The sequence below is a fragment of the Xenopus laevis genome, chromosome 1S, assembly GCF_017654675.1.
Source record: "Xenopus laevis strain J_2021 chromosome 1S, Xenopus_laevis_v10.1, whole genome shotgun sequence".
In the NCBI taxonomy this organism is placed as follows: Eukaryota; Metazoa; Chordata; class Amphibia; order Anura; family Pipidae; genus Xenopus; species Xenopus laevis.
The window spans coordinates 15,213,920-15,241,419 of NC_054372.1; the positions used below are offsets into that span (position 1 = coordinate 15,213,920).

Below are 27,500 nucleotides of genomic sequence, written 5' to 3' on the forward strand. Positions count from 1 at the left end.
CCACTTCAATGTGGAGATCTAGCCATAATCTCCAACTATATTTCAGTTTCATGTTATAAGTGGATCAGATTTAAAACCATTTTACTAGTGAGGCTGCATCCAACAACACTAATAATATATGGAATCCTAACCAGAGTTATTGTGGGATATCTGTCCCACCCTACTTATGGTAGACAAGAGAGAACATGGGAAGCCTCTGCCTCTGGTCTCAACAAGCAATGTCATTATTGTTGTCTGTTGTTTTCTTTTGAGACTCATCTCCTTCATCTAAAATTGCCCTAAAGGGCTCAGAGAACAATGAAGAAAATATTGATCCTAAAAGGCAACTAAATCCCAGAACTAAGATTAGATAACAAAATATATAGGGTTAGAACAGAATGCTGCCGTCATTCACTGTGGTGGGCCGATTGTATTAATGGACATCCACCATAGAATTTTTTTTAGTAATTCTTAGTATTTAAGAAAAAGGATAATTACTTATACGTGTGGAGCTAATTTTATTATAAGATCATTTTCTGCACCTGAAAGCTTTTAGCACTGTGATAGATTAACGGCAGAGACACACGCTCAGATTCGGGGAGATTTAGTCATCCGGCGATAAATCGTCTCTTCTTTGGGGCGACTGATCTCCCCAAACTGCCTCCCACCGGCTAGAATCTAAATCACCTGTGGGATGGCACTCGGAGCGTTTTGTTTTCCGAAGTCGCCTCGTGAGGCAACTTTGGGCGACTTCTGCAAACGAAGCTCACTGATTGCCATCCAGCTGGCGATTGCCATCTAGCCGGAGGGAGGCAGTTTGGGGAGATAAGTCGCCCCGAAGAAGAGGATATTTGTCGATGGGCGTCTAATCTCCCCGAATCTGAGCGTGTGTCTATGCCCTTAACCATTCCATTCAATATAGTTTGGCTAATTGTTGTGCATCGGCTGTGAACCAGCTCTGTGACATTATAAAAGCCAGTCTGCAGATTGGTTACCATTAGTAAAGATCAGCATTCCTAACTAACTAATCCTATCCAAAATACTGCATAAATAGGGGGAAATTCACTAAAGGGCGAATTTTCTCGTAGGAAGGCTTCGCCACACTTTGCTCCACTTCGTCAGGCACAAATTCACTACCACTTCGCTAATTCATCAAAATGCAAAGTTGCGTCTTGGCAGCCAAACGCTGGCGAAGTTTCGCTAGTGTAAATTCCTCAGCGCGAGCATTTCATAATGAATTTTCGTTAGCATTAATTTCTGCCTAACAAAACTTCGTTAGTACTCTTACGCGTGGGTCAGTTTAAATAGGGCAGGTACATATAGGTTGTAGATATGTCTTTATTAGAGATGTTGGTGCAAATGCTTGAAGTGGCCACTTATTATTACAAGGGAAGCAAAATAAAGACAAAAGAGATCCTCTAATGTCCTACACATGAGCCCACCCTAAAACAAATGTGCCATGCCCCTCAAATGGTTAAAAAAAATATTAAAACAAAAATATTTAACAGTTACAACTTTTAAACACAATCCCACTTTAAAAAATCAAAAAACGCCAGCATTTTGTCTCTTTTCTTTATAACATACAGGATATGATGTCACTGACATAAGATTGAGGAGGATGTAACTTTGACTCTTGAGTTGCGGATAGTGATGGGCGAATTTATTCGCCAGGCGCGAATTTGCGGCGAATTTGCACGATTCACCGCCAGCGAATAAATTCGTGAAAACGCCCACGAAAATTCTTTTTTCGCGGGCGTCAAATTTTTCGCAAATTCACGCATCACTAGTTGCGGATTAATGATCGTTCGCCAGAGAGAAAATTCACCTGGCGAAAGGGCATGAAACTTCGTTAGCGATGTACTCTAACACTAGCGAACTGTCCTCTATGCCTGAATAAGCGATGTCCCTGCAGATGGTATTTCTGGCGAATGTTCACTAGCGATGCCCTTTAGTAAATTTGCCCCATAGTGTTTATCCTACACCATGAGAAGTAGTCGGTCTTATTCACAAACATTTTGCACCTTGCCCCATGTTTGGTAATTGAGGCCTCAAATTTGAAACTTTTTCTGAGCTACATTTCTGCCTTTGAAATAGTGCCATTAAAAGTGTTTTTTTCTGCGCCACTTTTCCCGACATTTTTATGAATTGCTCGTAAACTCATTTGTTTTGCTGACAATTTTACTAACACATTAGACTCTCCAAAATAAAAATGTCGGTCAAATTGTCTTTAGGGACGGGCGAATTTTTTCGCAGTGGAAATGACGCCCATAAACTTGTATGGCGTTGTGCGACAAAAGAAAAGACACACGTCAAGAAAAAAAAATCGTTGCGCGACAATTTTTTCGACGCCCATAGACTTTAATGGGCATCGGCGACATTTCGCCGGTGGCAAATTTTTGGCGAAGTGAAACGGGTCGAATTCGCCCATCCCTAATTGTCTTTTCAAAACACTCACTTGTGAATTTGCCATTCGTATGACATTTTAGAAATTTTTCACCCGCCACTTCTAGGTTACTTATTTTACGGACACTTTTGTGAATCCTCCTCTAGATCTTTGTACTAAGCAGAGACAGATGCCTTGTGTCTATTACTTACATTGTATGTTGAAGTCTAATGCATGGATAATAGTTATTTGTGCATGGTTAATGTACTTGTTATAAAAGAAGTAGAATTTTGCTTTTGTAGGGTCATTATCACATGGCAAGAAGTCTGGAATACAGTCTTTAGCAGCTCATTTTCTAAGTCTAACAGTATTCTGCTGGTGTTAGACAAATCAGGCACCAAGGGGAATGTCTTATTTAAATCAAATTGGGAGCAGAAGTAGTAAATACTATTAGTAAGCATGTTGGAGACCTCTAGTGACCAAAAAGAGGCAAAACCACAATCTCAATAATTTCTCCAAAGCATGCTATTCAATAAAAAAATATTTTATTCACATCAGTAGTTAAAAAACATGTATAGTAATCCCTCTAACGCCTAATGCGTTTCATGCTTACCCAGCACTTAGTCATAGGCAGAATCAAGGGGAATGTAACAATCATAATATCGTCCATGAAAGTCCTGTTGCTCTGTGACTCTCAATCCCACAGTAGCCTTCAGGTGGTAGAGTAGTAGATCAGATGTTACACACCTGGGGCCTTATTTATGAAAATCCAAATTTTTCTGAGTATTTAAATAAAAAAAGTCAGCGCAAACTAGAATCCACGATCGGACCTTTTTTAGTCATTAAGAAATCATGATTTAATCGGATCGGGAACGAACGTGATCAAATCGAGCGAAAACCCGATTCATACAATTTTTTCATGCTTTTTACCGAAAAGCCTGAATTTTTCCAATTTTTGTCCGAAAAGTCAGAAATAGTTGTATTTTCAGGATAATTTCAGAGCAAACCACAGAAACTTCCAAATAGGATAGGGACTTCTCCTATTGACTTATATACAACCTTGGCAGAGATGCCGGATTTTCGGATTCTGACTTTTTCCATCCTTAGGGTATAATAAATCTCGAAAAATTTGAGAGTTTTTTTTCCCACAAAAAATTAAGATTTTATAGTAAAAAAAACTTGAATTTTTCGAGATTTTGCCATTCAGACTTCAATAAATAACTCCCCTGATGTTAGTTATTAGACAAGATAAATGTACTATGTCATTTGCTATTGAAACATTTCTCTCCCTTCTACTTCTTGAAAAAGTCACTTTCTGTCCAGTTTCAGGTTCAGTTGCCCCCGGTGAGACGTCTGTTTATTTTCAGTAAGGCCCACTGGTAGGGTTGCCACCTGGCTGGTAAAGATGATGGTTGATCCCAATGTTATTAATAGGGAAAAAAGATAAATATATAGGAAGGCCGGTATTTTTTTTCCAGAAAAGGTGGCAACCCTACCCACTGGGAGAAACCTTCCATGGGTCTTTCCTCTTTATATGGGTCCCGTTGCTAAGCACTTTATTTCTCTCCTTGCTTTTATCTCTTTTCTTTGCTTTTTTTTCTACTGGAGGCAGTGAAAGTGGCCGGAGCACACCCAGTCTATCCATGTGTTCAGACAGCAAATCTTCATCTTCTTCCTATCAGCAAGCGCCTAGGCATTTCCATATCCCAGGTAGGCCATTAATTCACAGCTTTGATTTTCCACCCAGGAAAAGGGAAAAAATGTAGTTTTACTTATGTCGAAAAAACGAAGTATCTTATAAGATTGATGTTTTTATTTTTTTTACCTTTTTTAATTATCCAATTAATAAGCAAGTGTTCTAACAGATGGCAGGAGAAACCAGAGGAAAGAGAATTAGAAGAGATTTTCACACCGTACCAAAATAAGGGGCTCGTTTGCTAAATTCAGTGCAGGGCAGGTTGCAGAGTGCAAAAGAATGGATGTAATTAGTGATGTTTTTTTCACGGTGTCCACAGATCTCTGTACCTAGAGCTGCATTGATGTTATGAATACATCATTGCCTGTGTTCATCAGCACTGCATTCATGAAGGACAGGGGATGGCATCTCCCAAATGTCCCCTAAATCATTCAAGTTAGAGAATATCTGCCCTATGAGAAAGGGCTTGCTCTTGCCTGCTTGACCCTGGCTTTTTGAATGAGCACTTTTTTTGTAAAAGCAGGGGCTAAGCATTGCTCTAAGGCTGTGAACACACGGGCTGTAGGCTCCGCTGCTCTCTACATATTTTTACAAGGTGAGAGAAGCTGATGTGCTCCATGTCCCTACTCCATTCATCTAAGCTGCTTGTGCTTGTGTAGTCATGTACTGCGGAGTGAAGAGGGAGTCAGCCTGATGATGCCTCTGCCTTGTATTTAGGGTGACCTCTACTTCCGTTCCACTGCGTGTGATTTCATCCAAATCAGTTAAGATGGGGCACAGAGTTGATCTGCAATACACAGGCTGAGAAAAGCAGAGCCTACAAGCTCCGTGTGCCCATAGCCTAAGGTTAATTATTGCTGTAAGAACATTTCTGGATTTCCCTGTAGGCTCTTCTCTTGGGTCTCACAGTAAATTCTCAAATGGGAAGCCCCTTTACTCATTACAGGGAATTTACTCATGTTACAGGGAATTCAAGCCTCCCAGAACATCGAGTCCCAACTGATATAACTTTTATATTTCACCCTATGCTAGGAATTACTGAGCCCCCATATCAAAATTATATTTCAATGGAAATAAAAAGGTTTTCATAAATATATATTGGATCTACTTATCAGTTACCCACTTGGCCTCCTCTACCTCCTGGGCCCCCCAGCATTTGCAGGGTCTACTTCTTCTTTAGGAACTGCTCAAGCAAATTGCTAAACTTCCGGCCAGTCATCTTCAGATATGGCTTTTGATTGGGGATGCACCAAATCCAGGATTTGGTTCAGGATTCGGCCTTTTTCAGCAGGATTCAGATTCGGCCAATTCCTTCTGCCCGGCCAAACCGATTCCTAATCCTAATTTGCATATGCAAATTAGTGGCGGGGAGGGAAAGCGTGTGACTTTTTGTCACAAAACAAGAAAATGTTCCCCTTTCCACCCCTATTTGCATATGCAAATTAGGATTTGGTTCGGTATTCGCCTGAATCTTTCACGGGGATTCAGGGTTTGGCCGAATCCAAAATAGTGGCTTTGGTGCACCCCTGCTTTTGATAGAGATATTCATAATTATTTACCTATATTTTTTATCCTGTTTTTTATTTGCCTGTACATACCTGTCAACAATGCCATTTGTACAACAAAAAATGAAGGGGCATTTTGAAGGAAGGGGGCCACAATTGCCCCTCAGGATTGTTGCCATGTATGTAACAGTTTTGCTGCTTCCTTCATGTACTAACGGATTTAGCAAATATATCTCATTTTTCACATGTGATGTATCACCAGCCTTTGCTTTTGCTGTGGTAGGAAAATTAGTTGCAGCCTTTTTTTTCCTCATACTTTTATTCTTTCCTTTTCTCTTCTATAGACTCTGGAGTTAAAGATAACATCTATAGGAAACCCCCTATCTACAAACAGCATGGTACAGTCTGCTTTCTGCTTTGCTCCTCTTTTTCCTTCCGCTTAACCACAATGGGAGATACTAACTTATTATCCAGCCACTTAATCATCCTTTTTGCCTTTTTAACTTCCTAAGTCGGCACTTTCCATACTTCTATTGCTTATTTATAGGGGTTCCTTTGCCATGGGCTGGTATATTGTTAGGGCCCACCAGAAAAAAGTAAATCAAGGGCCCTCTCTCACAAACATTAAAGGAACAGTAACACCAAAAAATTAAAGTGTTTTAAAGGAAAGACAATATAATGTACTGGTGCCCTGCACTGGCAAAACTGATATGTTTATTTCAGCAAAACAATTATAGTTTATGAAAAGAAGCTGCTGTGTAGCCATGGGGGCAGCCATTCAAGCACAGGATACACAGTAGATAACAGATAAGTACTACTATAGTTTATATAAACAAGCTGCTGTGTAGCCATGGGGTAGCCATTCAAGCACAGGACACACAGTAGATAACAGATAAGTACTACTATAGTTTATATAAACAAGCTGCTGTGTAGCCATGGGGGCAGACATTCAAGCACAGGATACACAGTAGATAACAGATAAGTACTACTACAGTTTATATAAACAAGCTGCTGTGTAGCCATGGGGGCAGCCATTCAAGCACAGGATACACAGTAGATAACAGATAAGTACTACTATAGTTTATATAAACAAGCTGCTGTGTAGCCATGGGGGCAGCCATTCAAGCACAGGATACACAGTAGATAACAGATAAGTCCTGAAGAATCCCTTTATATACTACAGATCTTATGTTATCTGCTGTGTATCCTGTGCTTTTTCTCCTTTTTCAGTTTTGAATGGCTGCCCGTTTAACCAGTACAGTGCAACAGTACATTAAATTTTCATTACTTTAATGCCCTTTAATTTTTTTTGTTACTTTAAGTACTAAATGTAATTGGTGTTGTACTGTATAGTAGGGATGCACCGATTCCAGGATTTGTCCCAATCCAATCCCTGGCTGAACCAAATCCTAGACTTTTGGTCTCACAAACAAGGAAGCAAAGAATATTCTCTTTAACCCTTCCAGTTGGCTACAGGGGGTCACCATCTTGTAACTTTGTTATACATCTTTGCAAGACCAAGACTACACACATGCTCAGTGTGGTCTGGGCTGCTTAGGAAACATCATAAATGATTAAAACAGGGAAACAAACAAAGCTGCTTGAGTTCTGCATGGCTGGGAAGTAAGGTGGGGGCTCCCCCTGCTGTTCATAAGTATGATTGTTTCCCTGCTCAGCAGTTAGGGACCGTCTGACAATTCCTATCCACAGCAGTAAATGAAGGGAGAATTTCACTGCATACAGTCAGGTTTCTTATAAAAACGGTACACATTTTTTAATTAAGGTATATAGGAGATAAGTTTCTTTTTCATTAAAGAAAGTACATTTATTTTTGCCTTTACATGCCCTTTAAGGACATTTTCATAATTGATGTTATGTGAAGTCAGTTTAAGGGGAAAGATGATTCATTTAGTAAGCACATAGTTATCTATGCTCTTGACCTCAGTAAAGTTTGTATGTGGATAGTGAGAGAGTGCTCCATTTGCCCAGGCTTGTGCTCTGCACCTCAGTCTCTGGGCTCCGAGAGACTTTTGGATCCAACGTGTAATGCTGCCATCTGGTGTCAACACACATTAAAGTTACCAACAGAATGCCAAAGCCTGATAGTTGTATTGGCTTTAAAAATATGGTCATTCTGTTGGCCAAAGCAGGAAGAGGGTATAGTATTGTCAATATTTACTGATAGTGGACTTGTGACTTCCATCAGCCTTATAAATTAAAGTAATTATAGTGATGCTTTATATCTACCATTGTAAACATATGACCAAATGTTACTAATATAGTCAGAAACCCACACTATTCGGCACTACTAGAAGTAGGACATGTAATATACCTGCAGGTGGAGGGACAGATACCCCAAATAAAATGACCTATCGTTAATCTGATTTTGCTCTAGATCACTTGCAGAGAAACTTCATTAATGAACCCTTCTTTCCCGTGTGTTATTTGCTTGTTGTTTGATTCATTCTTCCTACGTGTTCTCTTTCAGCATCAAGAAGATCTGAGGGAGACCAAATCAATTTAGATCCAGACAGCAGGAAGGTAAAAATCACCGGAACAGAGCTGTAAATGCAGAGGAAGCAGACCCTGCGGCTGTAGGGGGCCCAGGAGATATAGGTGCCCCATGAGGCCCAGATAAAGGGCAATTTCAAAACAGGACAAACTCTGGATGTATTGGGCTCTAAAATGAATTTTCTGTGGGGCCCAGTAACTTCTAGTAACATCACTGCACCACGACTATCCTGTTTGAATCTTTTCTGCCTTTTTCCTCTTAATATTCACAACACGGAGAGGCATATTGTTTTATTGAGTTTTCCTGCTACAGTGACCTGATTCTTGTTTCTATAAAAGTGCAGCGTCATCTCCCCCACCCTTTATTCTTCTTTAGCTTTGTGTCTTTGTCAGATGCTTTATTGCAGAGGATTCACTGGCTTTCCCATCAGACTTATTCAACCCACTAAACTTTGTGCATTTTAGGACAATCTGCTGTATCTATGCTATTACTCTAACCCCAAGTATTACTTGGAAAAGCTGATACTGTTGCAGGGCTGCCCCTTCCAAGATGCAGAATGGCATGACACCTGAAAATGTTTTTGTAGCTGTGAAAGAGATATATATATATATAGTTCATGGAGGAGTCGGCACTCACGTCACAGAATTCAAATATGCCCGGGTGCAGTGTCCAAAAATAGATACAATATCATACAGAATAAGGTCCGCACTCTCAGGACTTAGAAAAATATAAAAGGTTTTTATTCACAAGGAGACTGACGTTTCGACCTCTTCGGAGGCCTTTCTCAAAGTACTGATAGATGCTACAGAAATGCTTTAAATACAGAGAATGGCAGGAAAAAGTCAGATTGGAAAAGACGTGTCAGTACAATCATCAGAATACGTAACATAATCAGCATACAAATATTTAAGACTATACACTCATTCCATATGTCACTTTCAGTAATTGCAGAGGTACACTAACATTTAAACTCAACCTCTCCTCCAATATACATTGTTAAAAAACTAAAAACAAATACTAAGTAACGTTCTGCTGCCCTCTATGGCCATTTGTTGCTTCCTTAGCCGCAGCTGTTCATTTAAAAGTTTATGTTACTGTACATTTAGTATCTAAAAAAAGAGATAAGATTATAGGTTATTAAGTGAATTCCCTCAAGTTCACAATCATAAAGCCCTTACATCATGTAATAAAACTAAAATATCCCTCAATTATAGCCAGAAACATGCAAATTGTCCCACCTTATAGGCAAAACTTTTTTCTCCCTTCGTATGGTAATTAACCCTATATATATATATATATATATATATATATATATATATATATATATATATATATATATATATACACACACAGTTCAGGCTGTGGTGCACTCCAATCCAGCAGAGTTTTATATAGTGTCATATATAGTGTAGATAGTCGTATTCCAAGGAATGACATGTGACATGTCTTGAGAAAGGTCCAGAAACGTTGACAAATAAAAACTCACTTTGCTTGATCTCATTATGAAGTCCTGGAGTGCGTCATTCCTTGGAATACGACTATATATATATTGTGGGGGTTCACTCGCTGGTAGGCTGCAAATGAGGCGACTTTACACACCACGATCATTTTTTAGGGCTTCCTGCCTGCGTTTGTTCCAAAACTCTCACTCGGAAGGTAAGCGAAGAAAAAATAGTTCAACCTTCTAGTTAACACAAAATAAATGCTTTGCTTTCTCTCCTGAAGCTGAGAACACCAGCAATTTGTCTCACACACATTCAGCCCTGCTGCTCAGCATCAGATCTACTAATAGGCCTAGGGCCTCTTGAAAAACCTGGCCTACGGATTTGGGAATCCGTCCCACCCTACTCTTGCGGGTTCCCAGTAAGACCAGTCCCGTAACATCAATTACAAAAACCTTGCTGAGAGACTTGGGGCACATTTACTAAGCTCGAGTGAAGGATTCGAAGTAAAAAAACTTCGAATTTCGAAGTATTTTTTTGGCTACTTCGACCATCGAATAGGCTACTACGACCTTCGACTTCGATTCGAACGATTCAAACTAAAAATCATTCGACTATTCGATAGTCGAAGTACTGTCTCTTTAAAAAAAACTTTGACTACATACTTTGGGAGTTTACACCTACCGAGGTACAATGTTAGCCTATGGGGACCTTCCCCATCACTTTTCCAAGGTTTTTTTGATCGAAGGAAAATCCTTCAATTGATGGATTAAAATCCTTCGAATATATATATATATATATATATATACACACAGGACTTATAAAGTAAATAAAAGGTTTTTATTTTAAGTGAGGAAAGACCTGATGTTTCAGTTAGCAATCTGAGCTTTATCAAAATGCATATACAAATTGACCTTTATATATATATATATATATATATATATATATATATATATATATATATATATATATATATATATATATATATCTGTATATATATATATATATATATATACATATATATATATATATATCTGTATATATATATATATATATATATATATATATATATATATATATATATATATATATATATATATATATATATATACAGGTATGAGACCTGTTATCCAGAATGCTTGGGACCTGGGGTTTCCCCCACATAAGGGATCTTTCTGTAATTTGGATCTTCATACCTTAAGTCTACTAAAAAATCATAAAAATCTAGGGGGGGCGGTGGAAGCACTCTTAAGGCTAATATAAAATATAATATTTAAGTATAAGGGAAGTGCTACTTACAATGCACTTCCCTGGGCCCCTGTCTCATAAGTAATTCAATATAAATGCAAGTGCATATGTTTACAAAACAGGGGTTTTTAGTTACAAAGTTATGATCATAAAGTTGAGAAACCACCATACCACGTTAAGGTAAACCCCATATGGCGGTCCCTAACTTACTTAACTCAGGTCATAGACAGGTATGGGATCTGTTATCCAGAATGCTCGGGACCTGGGATTTTCCGGTTAACGGATTTTTTCTTAATTTGGATCTTCATTCCTTAAGTCTACTAGAAAATCATGTAAACATGAAATAAACCCAATAGGCTGGTTTTGCTTCCAATAAGGATTAATTATATCTTAGTTGGGATCAAGTACAAGCTACTGTTTTATTATTACAGAGAAAATGAAATCATTTTTTAAAATTCGGATTATTTGGATGGAGTCTATGGGAGATGACCTTTCCGTAATTCTAAGATTTCTGTATAACAGGTTTCCAGATAACGGATCCCATATATATATATCCTGTGAGTGCAATCCTCTGAGAACATTGTACCATATTTTCTGGCTATATATATATATATATATACACAGAGTAAAGAGGGTCAGCACTCACTGTATTAAGCGATTCTTTTTTCATCTTCAATACAGTGAGTGCAGATCCTCTTTACTCTGTACATGCATTTTTGATTGTGCACCGCTGGCTATATCACGATTATATCTATATATATAGAGAGAGAGAGAGAGAGAGAGAGAGAGAGAGAGAGAGAGAGAGCAATGGATGCCGGCACTACTCGTATAGTAGGTATATGCTTTTTGCTCCAATAAACACCAGAATTTTTGCATTAAGTCCTATGAGTGTGATCCTCTGTCTACGTTATATATATATATATATATATATATATATATATATATATATATATATATATATATATATATATATATATATATATATATGATGAAGTATTAGCACACTCTTTGATTCTTGTGAATGAAGTGTTTATTTGTAACACAGCATTGTATCCGACGTTTCGATCCCTCCTGGGATCCTCCATGATGACTGAAACTTCGGATACAATGCTGTGTTACAAATAAACACTTTATTCACAAGAATCAAAGAGTGTGCTAATACTTCATCATTCTGTATCAAACATATTGATCGTGCACCTCTATCTCATAAAGAATTGAGTGCGGACACCAACAGCACTGTGTTATATATATATATAATTGATGAATGGAACGCACAACCATAAAAATGTAGAAGTCTTGGTGCCGGTACGATATCTGGAACAATTTTATACATGCGCTAATGTCGGCACTCCCAGAAGAAGTCAAAAACAAAAAAGCAATTGTGTTGATTAAATCAGGTTTATTTTATCCGACGTTTTGGTTCTATACTAGAACTAGGGATGCACCGAATCCAGGATTCAGTTTGGGATTCATTCAGGATTTGGCCTTCTTCAGCATGATTCGGATTCGGCCGAATCCTTCTGCCTGGCCGAACCAAATCGGAATCCTAATTTGCATATGTAAATTAGGGGTGGGGAGGGAAATCGTGGGACTTTTTGTCACAAAACAAGGAAGTAAAAATGTTTTTCCCTTCCCACCCCAATTTACATATGCAAATTAGGATTCAGATTCGGTTCGGTATTCGGCCAAATCTTTCGCAAAGGATTCGGGGGTTCGGCCGAATCCAAAATAGAGGATTTGGTGCATCCCTAACTAGAACCTTCCTCAGGGAACAGAAACCAAACAGTGCACAAGATGGCGCTTTAACTATTCAAAGTTTGGTGCCAAAAGTGCATGGGAAAGTGTAAAATGTAAACACCCTGGTGTGTAGAAAAGGGTTAAAAACATACCGCGTTGTGTATGTCAGCCAGACCTCAGAAGTGGGCAAATGTAAAAGCTCCTCCCGACCTGAGCCCATAGTGGTGGACCGGAACTGGCAGCAGAACCGAACAGTGCAGAGAGCAGCCGCACACACACAGGGGCAAATTCATCAAGGGTCGAATTTCGAGGGGTTAAATCCCTCGGAATTCGACTGGGGAATAGAATCGAATAGGCACTTCGGGTGAATTTACGCGCTGGGGAATAGTCGAATTGGCGAATATTCGCCACAAAGGATTTCCATTCGATCGAATGCCTTTTTATTCGATCAAAAACTTGGAAAACAAGCCTATGGGACTTTCCCATAGGCTTTTATAGCAATTCTGTAGGTTTTAGGTGGCGAAGTAGGCCGTCGAAGTATTTTTAAAAGAGACAGTACTTCGACTATCGAATGGCGAATAGTCGCAGCGTTTTTGTGCTCGATCCAGTACTTCGACTATCGAATGGCGAATAGTCGCAGCGTTTTTGCGCTCGATCTATTCGAATCATTCTACTCAGACGCATTTACGCCAATTCGATAGTCGAGGAGCACAAAAATTCGAAGTTTTTTTACTTCAAATCCTTCACTCGAAGTTAGTGAATCGGCCCCACAGTGTATGTCCATGAATCCTCTGAGATAGAGGTTTCACATTGTACCATTAACTGTAAGGCTGAGCCCATTGAGCATTAGGGGATAAAAATGTTATTTATGAACTAGGAGAAGGGCATCAAATTCCCCAATGTAGTGCTGCTGCCAATAGATAACTGGGGAAAAACAGTTAAACCACTTTGCCAGTAAGTCGGCAGAAACCTTTATGGCGCGGGAATGGAATCTGTTATACAGAAATCTCTGAATCACGGGAAGGCCATCTCCCATAGACTACATTTTAATCAAATAATTCCGTTTTTTTTAATTCTCTGTAATAATAAAACAGTATCTTGTATTTGATCCCAACTAAGATACAATTAATCCTTATTGGAAGCAAAACCAGCCTATTGGGTTTATTTCATGTTTATATGTTTTTTTAGTAGATTTAAGATACGAAGATCTAAATTACGGAAAACTTGAAATCATTTGGGTTGGGTGGTTGGGTTTATGTATACATATATATATATTATATATATCATTTCCCGATGGGGACCGAAACGTCAGTGATACATACTATGCAATAAAACAATCAGTTTTTATCACTTTGCAAGACCCTTGGTGCGGATTTTATGATTTAATATTATACATATGCTGGTAGTGCTGTCTTTTGGGATTTTTATATATATATCATTGGTTTCTGTTAAATCAGCAGGCATTTTTAAATTATTTTCTCTGTTCAGGTAAAAACTAGTTGGCTGATTCTTAAAGGGGAGATTGATGCTGATAGTAATTCCACAGATACAGATTCCCATAGTACAAGAAACTACAGGGATGTGTCTCAGAGGATTCCGGGAGATGCTAAGTACTCAGGTAAGGGGCCCACGTCAACTTATATCAACTTTAACAGAAATGTACTTGTATAAATGATGCCTGATCCATCCTCTGGTTTAAAGGGCATGTAAAGTCTAAAATAGAATAAGGCTAGAAATGCTGTATTTTGTATACTAAATATAAACATGAACTTACTGCACCACAAGCCGAATCAAACAAATAATTTATGCTTTCAAAGTTGGCTACAGGGGGTCACCATTTTGTAACTTTGTTAAACATCTTTGCAAGACTAAGACTGTGCACATGCTCAGTGTGGTCTGGGCTGCTTAGGGATCGTCATAAACAAAGCTGCTTGAGTTCTGCATGGCTGGGAAGTAAGGCGGGGGCTCCCCCTGCTGTTCATAAGTATGATTGTTTCCCTGCTCAGCAGTTAGGGATCATCTGACAATTCCTATCCACAGCAGTAAATGAAGGGAGAATTTCACTGCATACAGTCAGGTTTCTTATAAAAACGAAACACATTTTTTAATTAAAGTATATTGAAGATAGGTTTCTTTTTCATTAAAGAAAGTAAAAATGGGATTTTAATTTTTTGCCTTTACATGCCCTTTAACGGTTAAAGGGGGACTATCACATTAATGAAAATTTAATATACGCTTCATCATACTGAAATAAGAAACTTTCTAAATATAATCAATTAAAAATTCTGTACTGTTTCTGAAATAATCAAGTTTATCTTGACTATTCCTCTCTCAGCATCTCTTCATTCTGTCTTCATGCAGGAGTCGGGTGCCAGATATTAATTGACAGTTAGATCCAATATATCTTATAGGGGTCTCTTTTTTGCCTAGAAGATGTATTAGAGCTCAATCTATTAAAATCACCAGGCAACATGTGAGTAATTTATCAAATCCGAATTTATCTCATCGCAGATCAGGATATCTTCGGGACTTCTTCCATTGACTTATATACAACCTCAGCAGGTCTGAGATGCCGGATTTTCGGATTCTGACTTTTTCCATCCTCGAGATATCATAAATCCCGAAAAATTCTGTTTTTTTATAGTAAAAAACTAAACATTTTCGACTTTTTGGCATTCGGACTTTAATAAATAACCCTCCATGTCTCTCTACATGCAGAATTTGTGCAAAAAGCCAGTTATTTTGTTAGATTTTGTTTGTACTAGAATCAGTTGAGTGAGCTCTAATACATCTTCTAGGCAAAAGGATAGATCTATTAGAATCAAATTGGGAGCAGAATCAATAAATATTACTGGTAAGCATGCCGGAGACCTCTAGTGACCAAACAGAGGTAAAACCATAAACTCAATAATTTCTCCAAGGCATGCTAGTAGGTAAAAAAATATATTTTATTCACATCAATAGTTAAAAGACATGGATAGTATCCCCTCTAACGCCTAACGCGTTTCATGCTTACCCAGCACTTAGTCATAGGCAGAATCCAACTAGTCTCTCTTGCTCTGTTCCTTAAGTACTAGCACATGTAGTCCCTCCCCTTAATAAAACCAATCACAAGCATATGTTACAATTGCCATATATATATATATATAAAAGGATAGATCTAAACATCTTCTCAGACCATGTTAACATTATTATGTTATTATATTATTCCCAATGCCTGGCAGTCATTATTAATATTAATTACACACACACTGTAGATAAGCAATGTATATAAGCCATGTAACTGTTTGCCTCCTATAGGATTGCCTTATTCCAAGTCTGCATCACTTCCTGGCTATGGGAAGAATGGACTCAACAGAGTAAGTGACCATATGTATGAGACAATTCAATGACAATTATGGACTTATATATTGAGGGGTTATGTATTTATTTTTCTGATTGTACTTTTAAAGGGGAAAAACAATTTAATCATGGCAAAAAAAACTTTTTTGTAATTTATTAAACCTCGATGGTGTTACAAGTCCGAATTAAAAAGTACTCCAACTCAGACCTGCTGAGTTCATGTAGAAGTCAATGGCAGATGTCCCGAAGATATCCTGACTTGCGCTGGGTTTCCTTAAGAAGTTGCGGAATTCAGGCGGAAAATCAAAAAATTCGCGGTATTCGGGCATCAAATCCGAAAAAGTGGCGTTATTCAGGCGTCAAATCGAAAAGTCAAATTTTTTTCACGATTTTATAGAGTTTTTTCCCGCACAAGAAATTTTCAGGAAAACTTATTGATAAATAGGAGGAAAAAATCAGTGCGGATTTGGTTGGAGTAGTTTTCAGAAAATTGTGAGAACTTTTCGGATTTTGATAAATAACCCCCTAAATTTTTTCCCAACTCTTGTAACCCAGAACAACAATGCGAATGTTTGTTTTCCAACTGATGACCAGTAACCGCTACCTGCTGATTGGTCGCTGTGGGTAACTAGACCTTTATGTGATAGTCATGATTTTTTTTCTGCACAGTTTTTTTTTGTGTGCTGTCATAATGGCAGCTTCTTTTTATTAGATCAGGTGAATTTCAAATGGAAATGCCATTTGGTGGTGTGGTTACTCCTTGATCTAATTAAATGGACTGAACCAAAACATGGTGGGGGGGGATGGAATTTAAAAGGTTTGTAAGCTTAGTTATAGGACAGTCAGAGAGGCATAAATGAATGTAGCTCGGATTCTGGAGAACCTCCTATACTGCTGCCCAGAGCTCCCATTCATTTTCAGGTGCCTTATTTTTCCCACCATGCCAGGGTGCTGTTAATCTTAGTATTAAACACAATTCAAGGTGCATAACACAATTGTACAACTGTACAATGCGCATTCCCAGGCCCCGTTTCATGAGTAATTTGGTATATGTGCAAGCAGGGCTGCCATCAGAAATCGCAGGGCCCCATATGAAAAAATTTCCTGGGCCCCCTGGGCTGCACCCACCACAACCCCCACCTACAGGTCCAACCCCCACCACACACTAAAAAAACCCAAAAACATTGGTGGCTATTGTTCCCACATGTTAATAAAAGAAAAAAAAAATATTGGTGGTCAGGGCCCCCCATTAAAAAAACATTTGTGGTCAGGGCCCTCCATTAAAAAATATTGGTGGCTAGGACCCCACATGGGGAAAAACAATTGGTGGCCATGGCCCCCCCACTTGTAAGAAAATTGGTGGTCAGGGCCCCCCTTAAACATCAATGTAAAAAACGTGCCCCCCCAGAAGTTTAAAAACAATTTGGTGGCACCACACAACAGGGACCACAAAGGGTTACCTTTAGGGGGGCCCTGCCATGTTACACTTACTTCATTAGTGTGGCCCACCTGCTGTCAGTGAGCTGCCAACTACAGAAGGGAGGAGGGGAGCACAGGTGGCTGCATCTTCTTCCAGTGACAGCATTTTCTTCCCTTATTGGTCACAGAATTTCAAGTCCTGGTAAAGCTGGATGGTGATTGGATGAGCTGGAGGAGAAGTTCAAACCTCAGCTATCCAATCCCTGAGCAGCTCAACCATGACTTAAACTCAGTGACCAATAAGGGGAAGTAATGGACAGAAGATACCTCCCCTTGTTCTCCCGCCCTGCCTTCCTGAAGTCAGCAGCTCTCAGAAAGCAGGGGGGCCTGGCTAATCAAGAAAGTGTGGAGTGGCTGGGCCCCCCTTACCCTCGGGGCCCCCTACAACTCTCCCCCCTGTCCCCCCCTGATGGCTGCCCTGTGTGCAAGTGCATTACAAAAACGGGTTTTTAGTTACAAAGTTATCTATTGGTAAGCCACCAACCACGTCAAGGTCAATGCCCAGGTCAGGAGACACCAAGAGATGCTACCGTGCAGTAACGATGTGCGGGTCGAGAATTTCTTGACCTGCACCCGCCCCTAACCCACCCCCACCCAATCTGCACCCAGCCCGGGCCCGCTGCAGCCCTCTATTTATAGACCCTTGCCCGCCCCACAGGGATGTCACAAAAGGGGCGGACAGAAGTCTATAAATTCCGGCGCCGGATCTGGAACTGCTAGGTCGCGGGCGGGGAGAACAGGAGAAGAGTTTGACCCGTACCCGCACGCGACCCTAGATTTTGTGCAGGAGTCGGCCAGAACCCGCCCAACCAGCGGGTTTTGGGCCGGCCCGCACATCACTACCATACAGGGAGATGCCAGCCTTTGAATACTATGATCAAGGTAAATAGTTAGGGACCACCATATGGGGTTGACCTTGAAGTGGTATAGTGGCTAGTGATGGGCGAATAAATTCGGGCAGTTGCGAATTCGCAGCGAATTTCCATGTTTCGCCGGCGGAGAATAAATTGGCGATAATTCGCAAGCATCAAAAAAATTTGGACGCTCGTCAGAATAGTTGCTCGTGTCAACATTATTCGGATGCCCATTGACTTTAATGCGGGCGTCAAAATTGATTCGCGTTTCGCGTATTTTTCACAGTTTCGCAAATTTAGCCGGCATCACTGATAGTGGCTTACCAATCTTATGATCATAACTTTGTAACTTAAAACTCCCATTTTTGTAATGCACTTGCTTAGATACTCAACTAGATAGAAACGGGACCATGGAGTGTGCATTGATCAATCCACCCTTTTAGTTAATTAGGCCAGATAAGTAGCACTTCCATTGTATTCCATTATCCGGAAACCCATTATCCAGAAAGTTCCGAATTACGGAAAGGCTGTCTCTCATAGACTCAATTTTATCCAAATAATCCAAATTTTTTAAAATAATTTCCTTTTTCTTTGTGATAATAAAACAGTACCTTTTGCCTGATCCAATCAGAGGTATAATGAATAGTGATGGGCGAATAAATTTGAATTTCCGTGTTTCGTCCACCGCCGGCGGCGTCAAAATTGATGCGGGGGTCAAAATCCGCAAATTTCCCATCACTAATAATGAATCCTTATTGGAAGCAAAATCAGCCTATTGGGTTTATTTAATATTTACATGATTTTCTAGTAGACTTAAGGTATGAAGATCCAAATTGCTGAAAGATCCAGAATCCGGAAAACCCCAGGTCCCGAGCATTCTGGATAACAGATCACATACCTGTATTTATAAATATTTACTTAGCTTTGGAGTGCTCCCACAACCCCCTTTTTTGCATTTTGTACTAAAGGATTATTATAGGCCCCTGCGAGAACTGGAATAAGCTGTGTTCCATGAGTCGCCTTGGATTTTCACTGATGAAACGCAGAAAGACTATGTCAGATTTTCCTTTTTTCTGCCGTTGATTGTTCTCTCTTTTATTTTCTCAGTTCACAATAAATAATTCAGCAGATGGTATAGGAGGTATTAATATATTCAGAAATGACTGCAATCTGGTACATCGCCCCTAGCACTTTATACGCTAATCTATATCCCTTCATTCATCTGCTTGTTCATTTCTTATTCGCAGTTGCACAGAACAGTTTCTGAGAAATATCAAATGTTTTTGTATTCTGGTTTAAAGGGGCAGAAAACCCCTTGCTCAGCATGATTAATAAATGGGAGTTGCTGCCTGTGTTTAATATCAGTGTATTCATAAGGGACAGGAGGAAGGAGACACTTAGGCATCCCCCCCAAATCTCATAACTCACATGTCATTCAGATTCCTGGTGCTGGTGGTGCTTTGGCATCTCTTAGGGTTTAAGCACACGGACAGATTCGGGGAGATTTAGTCGACTAATCGCCTCGTCTTCAGGGTGACAATCTCCCCTTGCGTTCCACCTGCTAAAATGAAAAAAAAAAACGCCTGCGGCAGTGCACTCGCCTCGATTTCCGAAGTCGCCAGAAGTTGCCTCACAAGGAAACTTCGGGGGACTTCGCAAATCGAAGCGCCATGAGTGGATTGCCGCCGGCGTTTTTTCATTTGAGCAGGTGGAAGGCAATGGGAAGGCAGTTCGGGAAGATTGTTGCCTCGAAGAAGAGACGATTAGTCAACTAAATCTCCCCGAATCTGCCCGTGTGCTTAAACCCTTAGTGCTCTTTCACTTGCGTCTGGGATCTTTATAAATGATTATTGTAGAGTAAAGGGATGAAAAGTCCTCAGTTTTATTGTAATGAGTATTTAGTGATTTTTATTTTTTAATGACCATTCTTTTTTATAGGCTGCCGATTTTGGGGAATTTCATCTTGATGACGACTCCAGCTGGGGCATGAGAGGTACAGTTAAAAATGCAATGTTTGTATTACTGATCCCATGCTGCTCCCAATATCTCATTCAAATCATCCTGGGTTTTTTTTTTTCACAGAGGGAACCCAGAGAGGGGTGGTTCACCTTTAAGTTAATTTTTAGTATATTATAGAATGGTCAATTCTGTGCAACTTTCCAATTGGTCGTCGTTATTTATTTTCTATAGTTTTTTTAATTATTTGCCCTTTTCTTCTGACTCTTTCCAGCTTTCAAATGGGGGTCACTGACCCCATGTAAAAAACAAATGCTCTGTAAGGCTACAAATGTATTGCTATTGCTACTTTTTATTACTCATCTTTCTATTTAGGCCTCTCCTATTCATATTCCTGTATCTTATTCAAATCCGTGCATAGTTGCTAGGGGACCATAGCAACTAGATGGCTGAAATTGCAAACTTGAGAGCTGCTGAATAAAAAGCTAAATAACTCAAAAACCACAAATAATAACATGTGAAAACTAATTCCAAATTGTCTCAGAATATCACTTTCTACATCATACTAAAAATGTATTTAAAGGTGAACAACCCTTTTAAATGGCCCTGGTGTAAATCTAGAAATCAAATAAAAATAATACAATATTCAGTGAAGTCTCTGAGATATAATCTAGGGAGACATTTGAACTGCATTATATGCTGATCAGACAAGAGGGTTGATCTATTAAATGGTGCCATATGCAATAAAACATGAGCCGTGTTTCATGTTAAAGGCAACACATTGGCACATGACGTCCAAACTGGATAAACTTTAGTTGTGTCCTGTTCCAGAGGAGCAACTTGCTAAGGGAGTACAGGTATGGGATCGGTTGTCCGGAAACCCTTTATCCAGAAAGCTCAGAATTACAGGAAGACTGTCTCCCGTAGACTCCAAATAATCCAAATTTTTAAAAAATATTTCCTTTTTCTCTGTAACAATAAAACAGTAGCTTGTACTTGATCCTAACAAAGATATAATTAATCCTTATTGGAAGCAAAACCAGCCTATTGGGTTTATTTAATGTTTGTATGACTTTCTAGTAGACTGAACGTAGGAAGATCCAAATTACAGAAAGATCCATTATCCGGAAAACCCCAGGTCCTGAGCATTCTGTATAACAGGTCTCATACCTGTACTGTGTACAGTGTCTCTTTGTACACCATCAATGTTTATATCTTTTGTTTGACTAAAATAGCAAATAACTCGCCTTGTTTCACCTCGAAAATGACGCCCATAGACTTGTATTTTTTGGATGCCCGTGGACTTTAATAGGCGTCGGTGACATTTCGCCAGTGGCAAATTTTTTGTGAAACAAAGGGTCAAATTTGCCCAAGCCTACAAATAACGTTGTTATAAGCCACACGGTATATGGTATTAAGGCTTGTGCTATTGGTGGATGAGGGAGGGACACCTAGGGGCCCATTTACTTAGCTCGAGTGAAGGAATAGAATAAAAAAAACTTCGAATTTCGAAGGATTTTTTTGGCTACTTTGACCATCGAATTGGCTACTTCAACCTTCGACTACGACTTCGAATCGAACGATTCGAACTAAAAATCGTTCGACTATTCGACCATTCCATAGTCGAAGTACTGTCTCTTTAAAAAAAAAACTTCGACCCCCTACTTCGCCACCTAAAACCTACTGAAGTGCAATGTTAGCCTATGGGGAAGGTCCCCATAGGCTTTCTAATGTTTTTTTGGTCGAAGAAAAATCGTACGATCGATGGATTAAAATACTTCGATCGAACGATTTTTCATTCGTTGGTACGATCAAACTATATGCGGTAAATCCTTCGACTTCGATATTCAAAGTCGAAGGATTTACATTCGGCAGTCGAATATCGAGGTTTAATTAACCCTCGATATTCGACCCTATGTAAATCTGCCCCCTGCTGTATACCCACTCTAAGTTGCAGTTCTTTTCTTTTTGCAAATAATGTCAACTTTGCCCATTTTGCAAATAATGTCAACTTTGCCCATTTTGTTTGACAGAGTACAAGGTAAGAGACGTCAGCCTGGTGCACACCGAGTCCAACTCCTCCCCTCCTTACAAGGTTATACTGTCTCTACCTTTCTCTTGATCTTTCCATGTGCAATGTTGTATATGACAAATCCAGATGCAAGTATGTACATTTTGTGGTCATATTTTCTATTGCCAAGATATATACCCTCAATGTATCTGAGTTCTCCCTTGTGTTATTGTTTGGACCCAGGTCTATCCCCATGAAATGCTCCTCGTCACCAACCAAGTGAGGGTGAAGCTGCCGAAGGACGTGGACAGGGCCAGACTGGAGGTAAAAACATGAATAGTGTGTCCATGTCTTGAGGGGAAAATGTATTTAGTATTGGACAGAAATCTGTCAAGTATATTTATTTGAGCAGACGGTAAAGTAAGGGAACATGGTGCGTTGGGAGGCGCCATATTGTGTTGTCAAGGGCTTTATATGTATATATATATACATTTATAGAATCTGTTATCTGGAAAAACATTATCCAGAAAACTCTGAATTATGGGAAGGACATCGCCCATAGACTCCATTATAATCAACAATTATACTTTGAACTTGATCCCAACTAAAATGTAATTATTCCTTACTAGAGGCGAAATAATCCTATTGCACTTAATTAATATTTAAATTGGCTAATGTACCGAGCCTACGACAACACTGCTTTTCAACAGCCTCCCATTCTCTTCCCATGGCTTCTCACCACCAGCAAGTAGTACATTTTGCTTCCTGCATCAGTTTTATGATGTCATTGATGTCCTCAAGTTAATGACCAATCATAACATGCGCAGGAAGTGGCTGTTATATATCTCTTTTTTCATCAAGGGCTGCTCCCAACAATATAATAACTAATATCCCACCAGGGCAGTTAAGCTTGTGTGTGGTGAACCCCTAAGTCATTGGAGATGACCCCCTAAGTCATTGGAGACTCCTTTAGGAGACCCAACATGTGAGATGTGTTATATTCAAGTACCCAGCGTCGATTCTGGGGCTACTGCCGCCTGAGGCAGCAGCCCAGATGCCGCCTCCCTCCTCTCCCACTCCGTGCTTAAAAATTAGCGTCGGAGCGGGTTTCAGGGGGCAGTATCGCTAGTGCATTGAGCGCTAGAGCGCTCTTTGCACTAGCGGAGCCGAATTTCCGGGTTAAAACCCGGAAGTTCGGCTCTTAAAGTTACAAGAGGCGGCTTTTTGCCGCCCCTTGTAACTGGCCGCTCGCTGCCGACTGAGGCAAGGGTTTCACCTTGCCTCATGGCAGAAGCGGCCCTGCAAGTACCCCTTCAACCCACAATGACTCTTTCATATTTTGTGAAAAATTAATTTCTCCACCAGCTGCAAGAAAATATTAATTAGGTATGTATATATTTATTTATATAGCACCTTAGTTGTATGCAGCACTTTAGGGCAGAGACACAAGGTCAGATTAGGGGAAATAAGTCGCCCGACGACAAATCTCCTCTTCTTCAGGTCGACTAATCTCCCCAAACTGGATGGCACTTCGTTTTCCGAAGTCGCCCAAAGTTTCCTCGTGAGGCAACTTTGGAAAACGAATCGCACTGCCGGCGATTAACATTCTAGCCGGCGGGAGGTCGTTCGGGGAGATTAGTCGCCCCACGGATCAAGCTTTGATCAAACTGATACCTGAGCACTGCCATGGGGTTTATACATGTGCATCTACTTTCTAGACAAGTGGTATTAATTATTGTGGAAACTTTTTTTTTCGAGCCAAATTTCCAAATATCAATTTTTGCCCAAAGATAACTGAGAGAAAAAAGTCTCCTACGTCTGGACTGCATGGATTAAAAATATCATTTATTTCTAAGCCACATTGCTGGTTACAAGTCTCGCTGAAGTTCATCTTGTTTGGGACATGTTCTGTTTGCTTTGGAAGGTTTATTGAGATCTTGGCTGCTTCCCTGTGTACACTGGGAGTCCTCCCATCAGCCAGGGATGTCTTATTATTAATGGCCTCCTCTATATCAGGACTTTTTTTATTCAACTGCAATTACATTTATCCAAGTGTGTGTAGTGCTGAACTGTAAGGGGCCAATTCACCAAGCTCGAGTGAAGGATTCGAAGTAAAAAAACTTCGAATTTCGAAGTGTTTTTTTGGGCTACTTCGACCATCGAATGGGCTACTTCGACTACGACTTTGAATTGAATGATTCGAACTAAAAATCGTTCGACTATTCGACTATTCAATAGTCGAAGTACTGTCTCTTTAAGAAAAAACTTCGACCCCCTAGTTCGCCATCTAAAACTTACCGAACTCAATGTTAGCCTATGGGGAAGGTCCCCATAGGCTTTCCTAAGTTTTTTTGGTCGAAGGATATTCCTTCGATCGTTGGATTAAAATCCTTCGTTCGATTCGAAGGATTTAATCGTTCGATCGAAGGATTATTTTATTTGCGCTAAAATCCTCCGACTTCGATATTCGAAGTCGAAGGATTTTAATTCCCAGTCGAATATCGAGGGTTAATTAACCCTCGATATTCGACCCTTGGTGAATTTGCCCCTACACTTTATAAGTCTGTAACCTGTGGATAGATACATTTATCTAGAAGCGTGTGTAGCGCTGAACTGTAATGGTCGCATGCTTCAAGTCTGTAACCTGCAGTTAGATGACATTTGTTGTGTAGCACTGAACTGAAATAGTCACTTTTTTAGTAAAATATTAAATTAGGTTGAAAAAAAGAAGTCAAAGGATTTTAGCGCAAATAGTTCGATCAAACGATCGAAGGAATAATCCTTCGATCGAACGATTAAATCCTTCGAATCGAACGATTCGAAGGATTTTAATCCAACGATCGAAGGATTATCCTTCGACCAAAAAAATGTAGCCAAGCCTATGGGGACCTTCCCCATAGGCTAACATTGGGTTCGGTAGCTTTTAGGTGGCGAACTAGGGGGTTGAAGTTTTTTCTTAAAGAGACTGTACTTCGACTATCGAATGGTCGAATAGTCGAACGATTTTTAGTTCGAATCCTTCGATTCGAAGTCGTAGTCGAAGGTCGAAGTAGCCCATACGATGGTCGAAGTAGCCCAAAAAACACTTTGAAATTCAAAGTTTTTTTACTTCGAATCCTTCACTCGAACTTGGTGAATGGGCCCCTAAGACTGTGCACATGCTCAGTGTGGTCTGGGCTGCTTAGGGATCGTCATAAACAAAGCTGCTTGAGTTCTGCATGGCTGGGAAGTAAGGCGGGGGCTCCCCCTGCTGTTCATAAGTATGATTGTTTCCCTGCTCAGCAGTTAGGGACCAACTGACAATTCCTATCCACAGCAGTAAATGAAGGGAGAATTTCACTGCATACAGTCAGGTTTCTTATAAAAACGGTACACATTTTTTAATTAAAGTATATTGGAGATAGGTTTCTTTTTCATTAAAGAAAGTAAAAATGGGATTTTATTTTTTTGCCTTTACATGCCCTTTAAGTTCAACTTTCTATATTTATATATAACCTGCCTAACTGCCAGTTGATCCAGAGGAAGGCAAAAAAAACCATTTGAAGCCTCTCCAATTTGGGAAAAAAATCCTTCCTGACTCCAAAATGGCAATGGGACTAGTCCCTGGATCAACTTGTACTATGAGCTATCTCCCATATCCCTGTATTCCCTCACTTGCTAAACACCATCCAACCCCTTCTTATACCTATCTAATGTATCAGCCAAATCTGTAACCTGCAGATAGATACATTTATCAAGAAGCTTGTGTAGCCATGACTTGTAATAATAACATGCTTTAAATCTGTAACCTGGGATTAGATACATATTGTGTATCACTGAACTGTAATAGTCACATGCTTCCAGTCTGTAACCTGTACATTTTTCTAGAAGATTGTGTAGCCCTGAACTGTAATAGTCACTTGTTTCAAGATACATTTATTTCATGAACTGATGTAGCACTGAATTATAATAGTCATGTTTCAAGCCCATGATCTACTGCTTTAAATTGTGTAGCAGAGAAATGCTTCAATGAAAGAGGCACTACAAGCACATGTTCAGCAAAAGGAAAATACCTTGTAAATAGGGCTTTAATTGTACAATGTATTTATCTATTATTTTTAATAAATTATTTAATAATTATGAAGTAATAATGCTGCTCGTTGCTTGGTTTTACCCTTACTATCTCCCACACCTTGAAATCAGGAAGTTCTCTTTTAAAAAAACCCTGACAACCTGTCTCCTTTTAACAGATAAGGAGGAGTTCATCATACAGGGTTAGTCAGAATGTCCGCATAACCTACTTATTGCACTTACATTGAGCATGTGTATATTGCTCTTTTGTGTAAACAGCTGGAGGGTCACAAGTAATCTATAATAGATATTAAAGTTAAATGATATTTATATATACACATTCATAGTCAGAGGAGCATGTTCTTAGAGAAATATGACAACTTTGGTCAATAGGTGGCGCTGCAGAACTTTCAGATTGTTTCAGACTCTATTCTGCAGCCAAACATGCAGTTACATTTTCAAAACTCTTGTAAATATTTATTTTGTTGTGTTTTACTTCGCTTTTATGGCCTTGATCTTAACCAAAACGAGGTGTTGACATATTCTGATTTATTTTCTCTTTGCGTGCCTTTGATTATTTTTCCAGCAATGATAGTTCTGACTTATATGCAGAGGAGGAATTTCTAAGGATGAATCAGGTTTATGTTGCACTTCTTGTGAAGTTGTGAAAGCATAGCTAATTAGTGATGGGCGAATTTATTCACCAGGCGAAAATTTGCGGCGAATTTGCGCGATTCGCCGCTGGCGAATAAATTCGCGAAACGGGACGAGAAACGGTCAAAAAAAAAATTGTGAATTTTTGGGCGAGCAAAACGGCGCAAGTTCGCCCATCACTATAACTAATTGGATACACGGATATGTGTTTCTGAAGCAAATACACCCGTTTTACCAGTGCAGGGCAACACTGCATTATATAGTGACTAAAGTACCCCCTGTTGTAAAATATAAGGATATTATAAGTCACAAAGGAGTTCTATGACCATATAAAATGGAACTCCGAGGTTACTTCTAATATTCTCATATTTTCCAACAAGGAGTACTTTAGTTATAATATACACTTTTAAGAGAGTCATGTGACAATAATGACATCACTAAAGCTCTGTTTATAACTGATGACATCACTAAGCGCCGTGATGTATATATCATTTATATAATTTACAGGATAGTCAAGGCGTTTGTGTATTATATTTGTATTACCAGGCCTGGATTTGTGGAAAGGCCACAAATGCTCGGGCCTAGGGCAGAAGCGTTTTAGGAGGCGGCATTCCAACCAAGCACACCCATATTGGTTTGGATGCACTCTGGA

The 27,500-nt window shown here is 39.5% G+C and overlaps 1 protein-coding gene across 6 annotated transcripts in view; it reads left to right on the forward strand.

The window, feature by feature from the left end:
* LOC108704157 (actin-binding LIM protein 2-like) overlaps positions 1-27,500 on the forward strand; it is a 115,548-nt gene that overhangs the window by 83,387 nt on the left and 4,661 nt on the right. For 5 of the 6 annotated variants that reach the window (XM_041579384.1, XM_041579387.1, XM_041579385.1 and 2 more), the window contains 8 exons: positions 3,971-4,072; positions 5,908-5,961; positions 8,052-8,104; positions 13,991-14,120; positions 15,803-15,861; positions 20,116-20,170; positions 22,167-22,174; positions 22,388-22,468. In XM_041579384.1, the coding sequence (XP_041435318.1) occupies positions 3,971-4,072; positions 5,908-5,961; positions 8,052-8,104; positions 13,991-14,120; positions 15,803-15,861; positions 20,116-20,170; positions 22,167-22,174; positions 22,388-22,468 (542 nt within the window). The remainder of the gene's footprint in view (positions 1-3,970; positions 4,073-5,907; positions 5,962-8,051; positions 8,105-13,990; positions 14,121-15,802; positions 15,862-20,115; positions 20,171-22,166; positions 22,175-22,387; positions 22,469-27,500) is intronic. The other variant, XM_041579386.1, reaches the window with a different exon arrangement.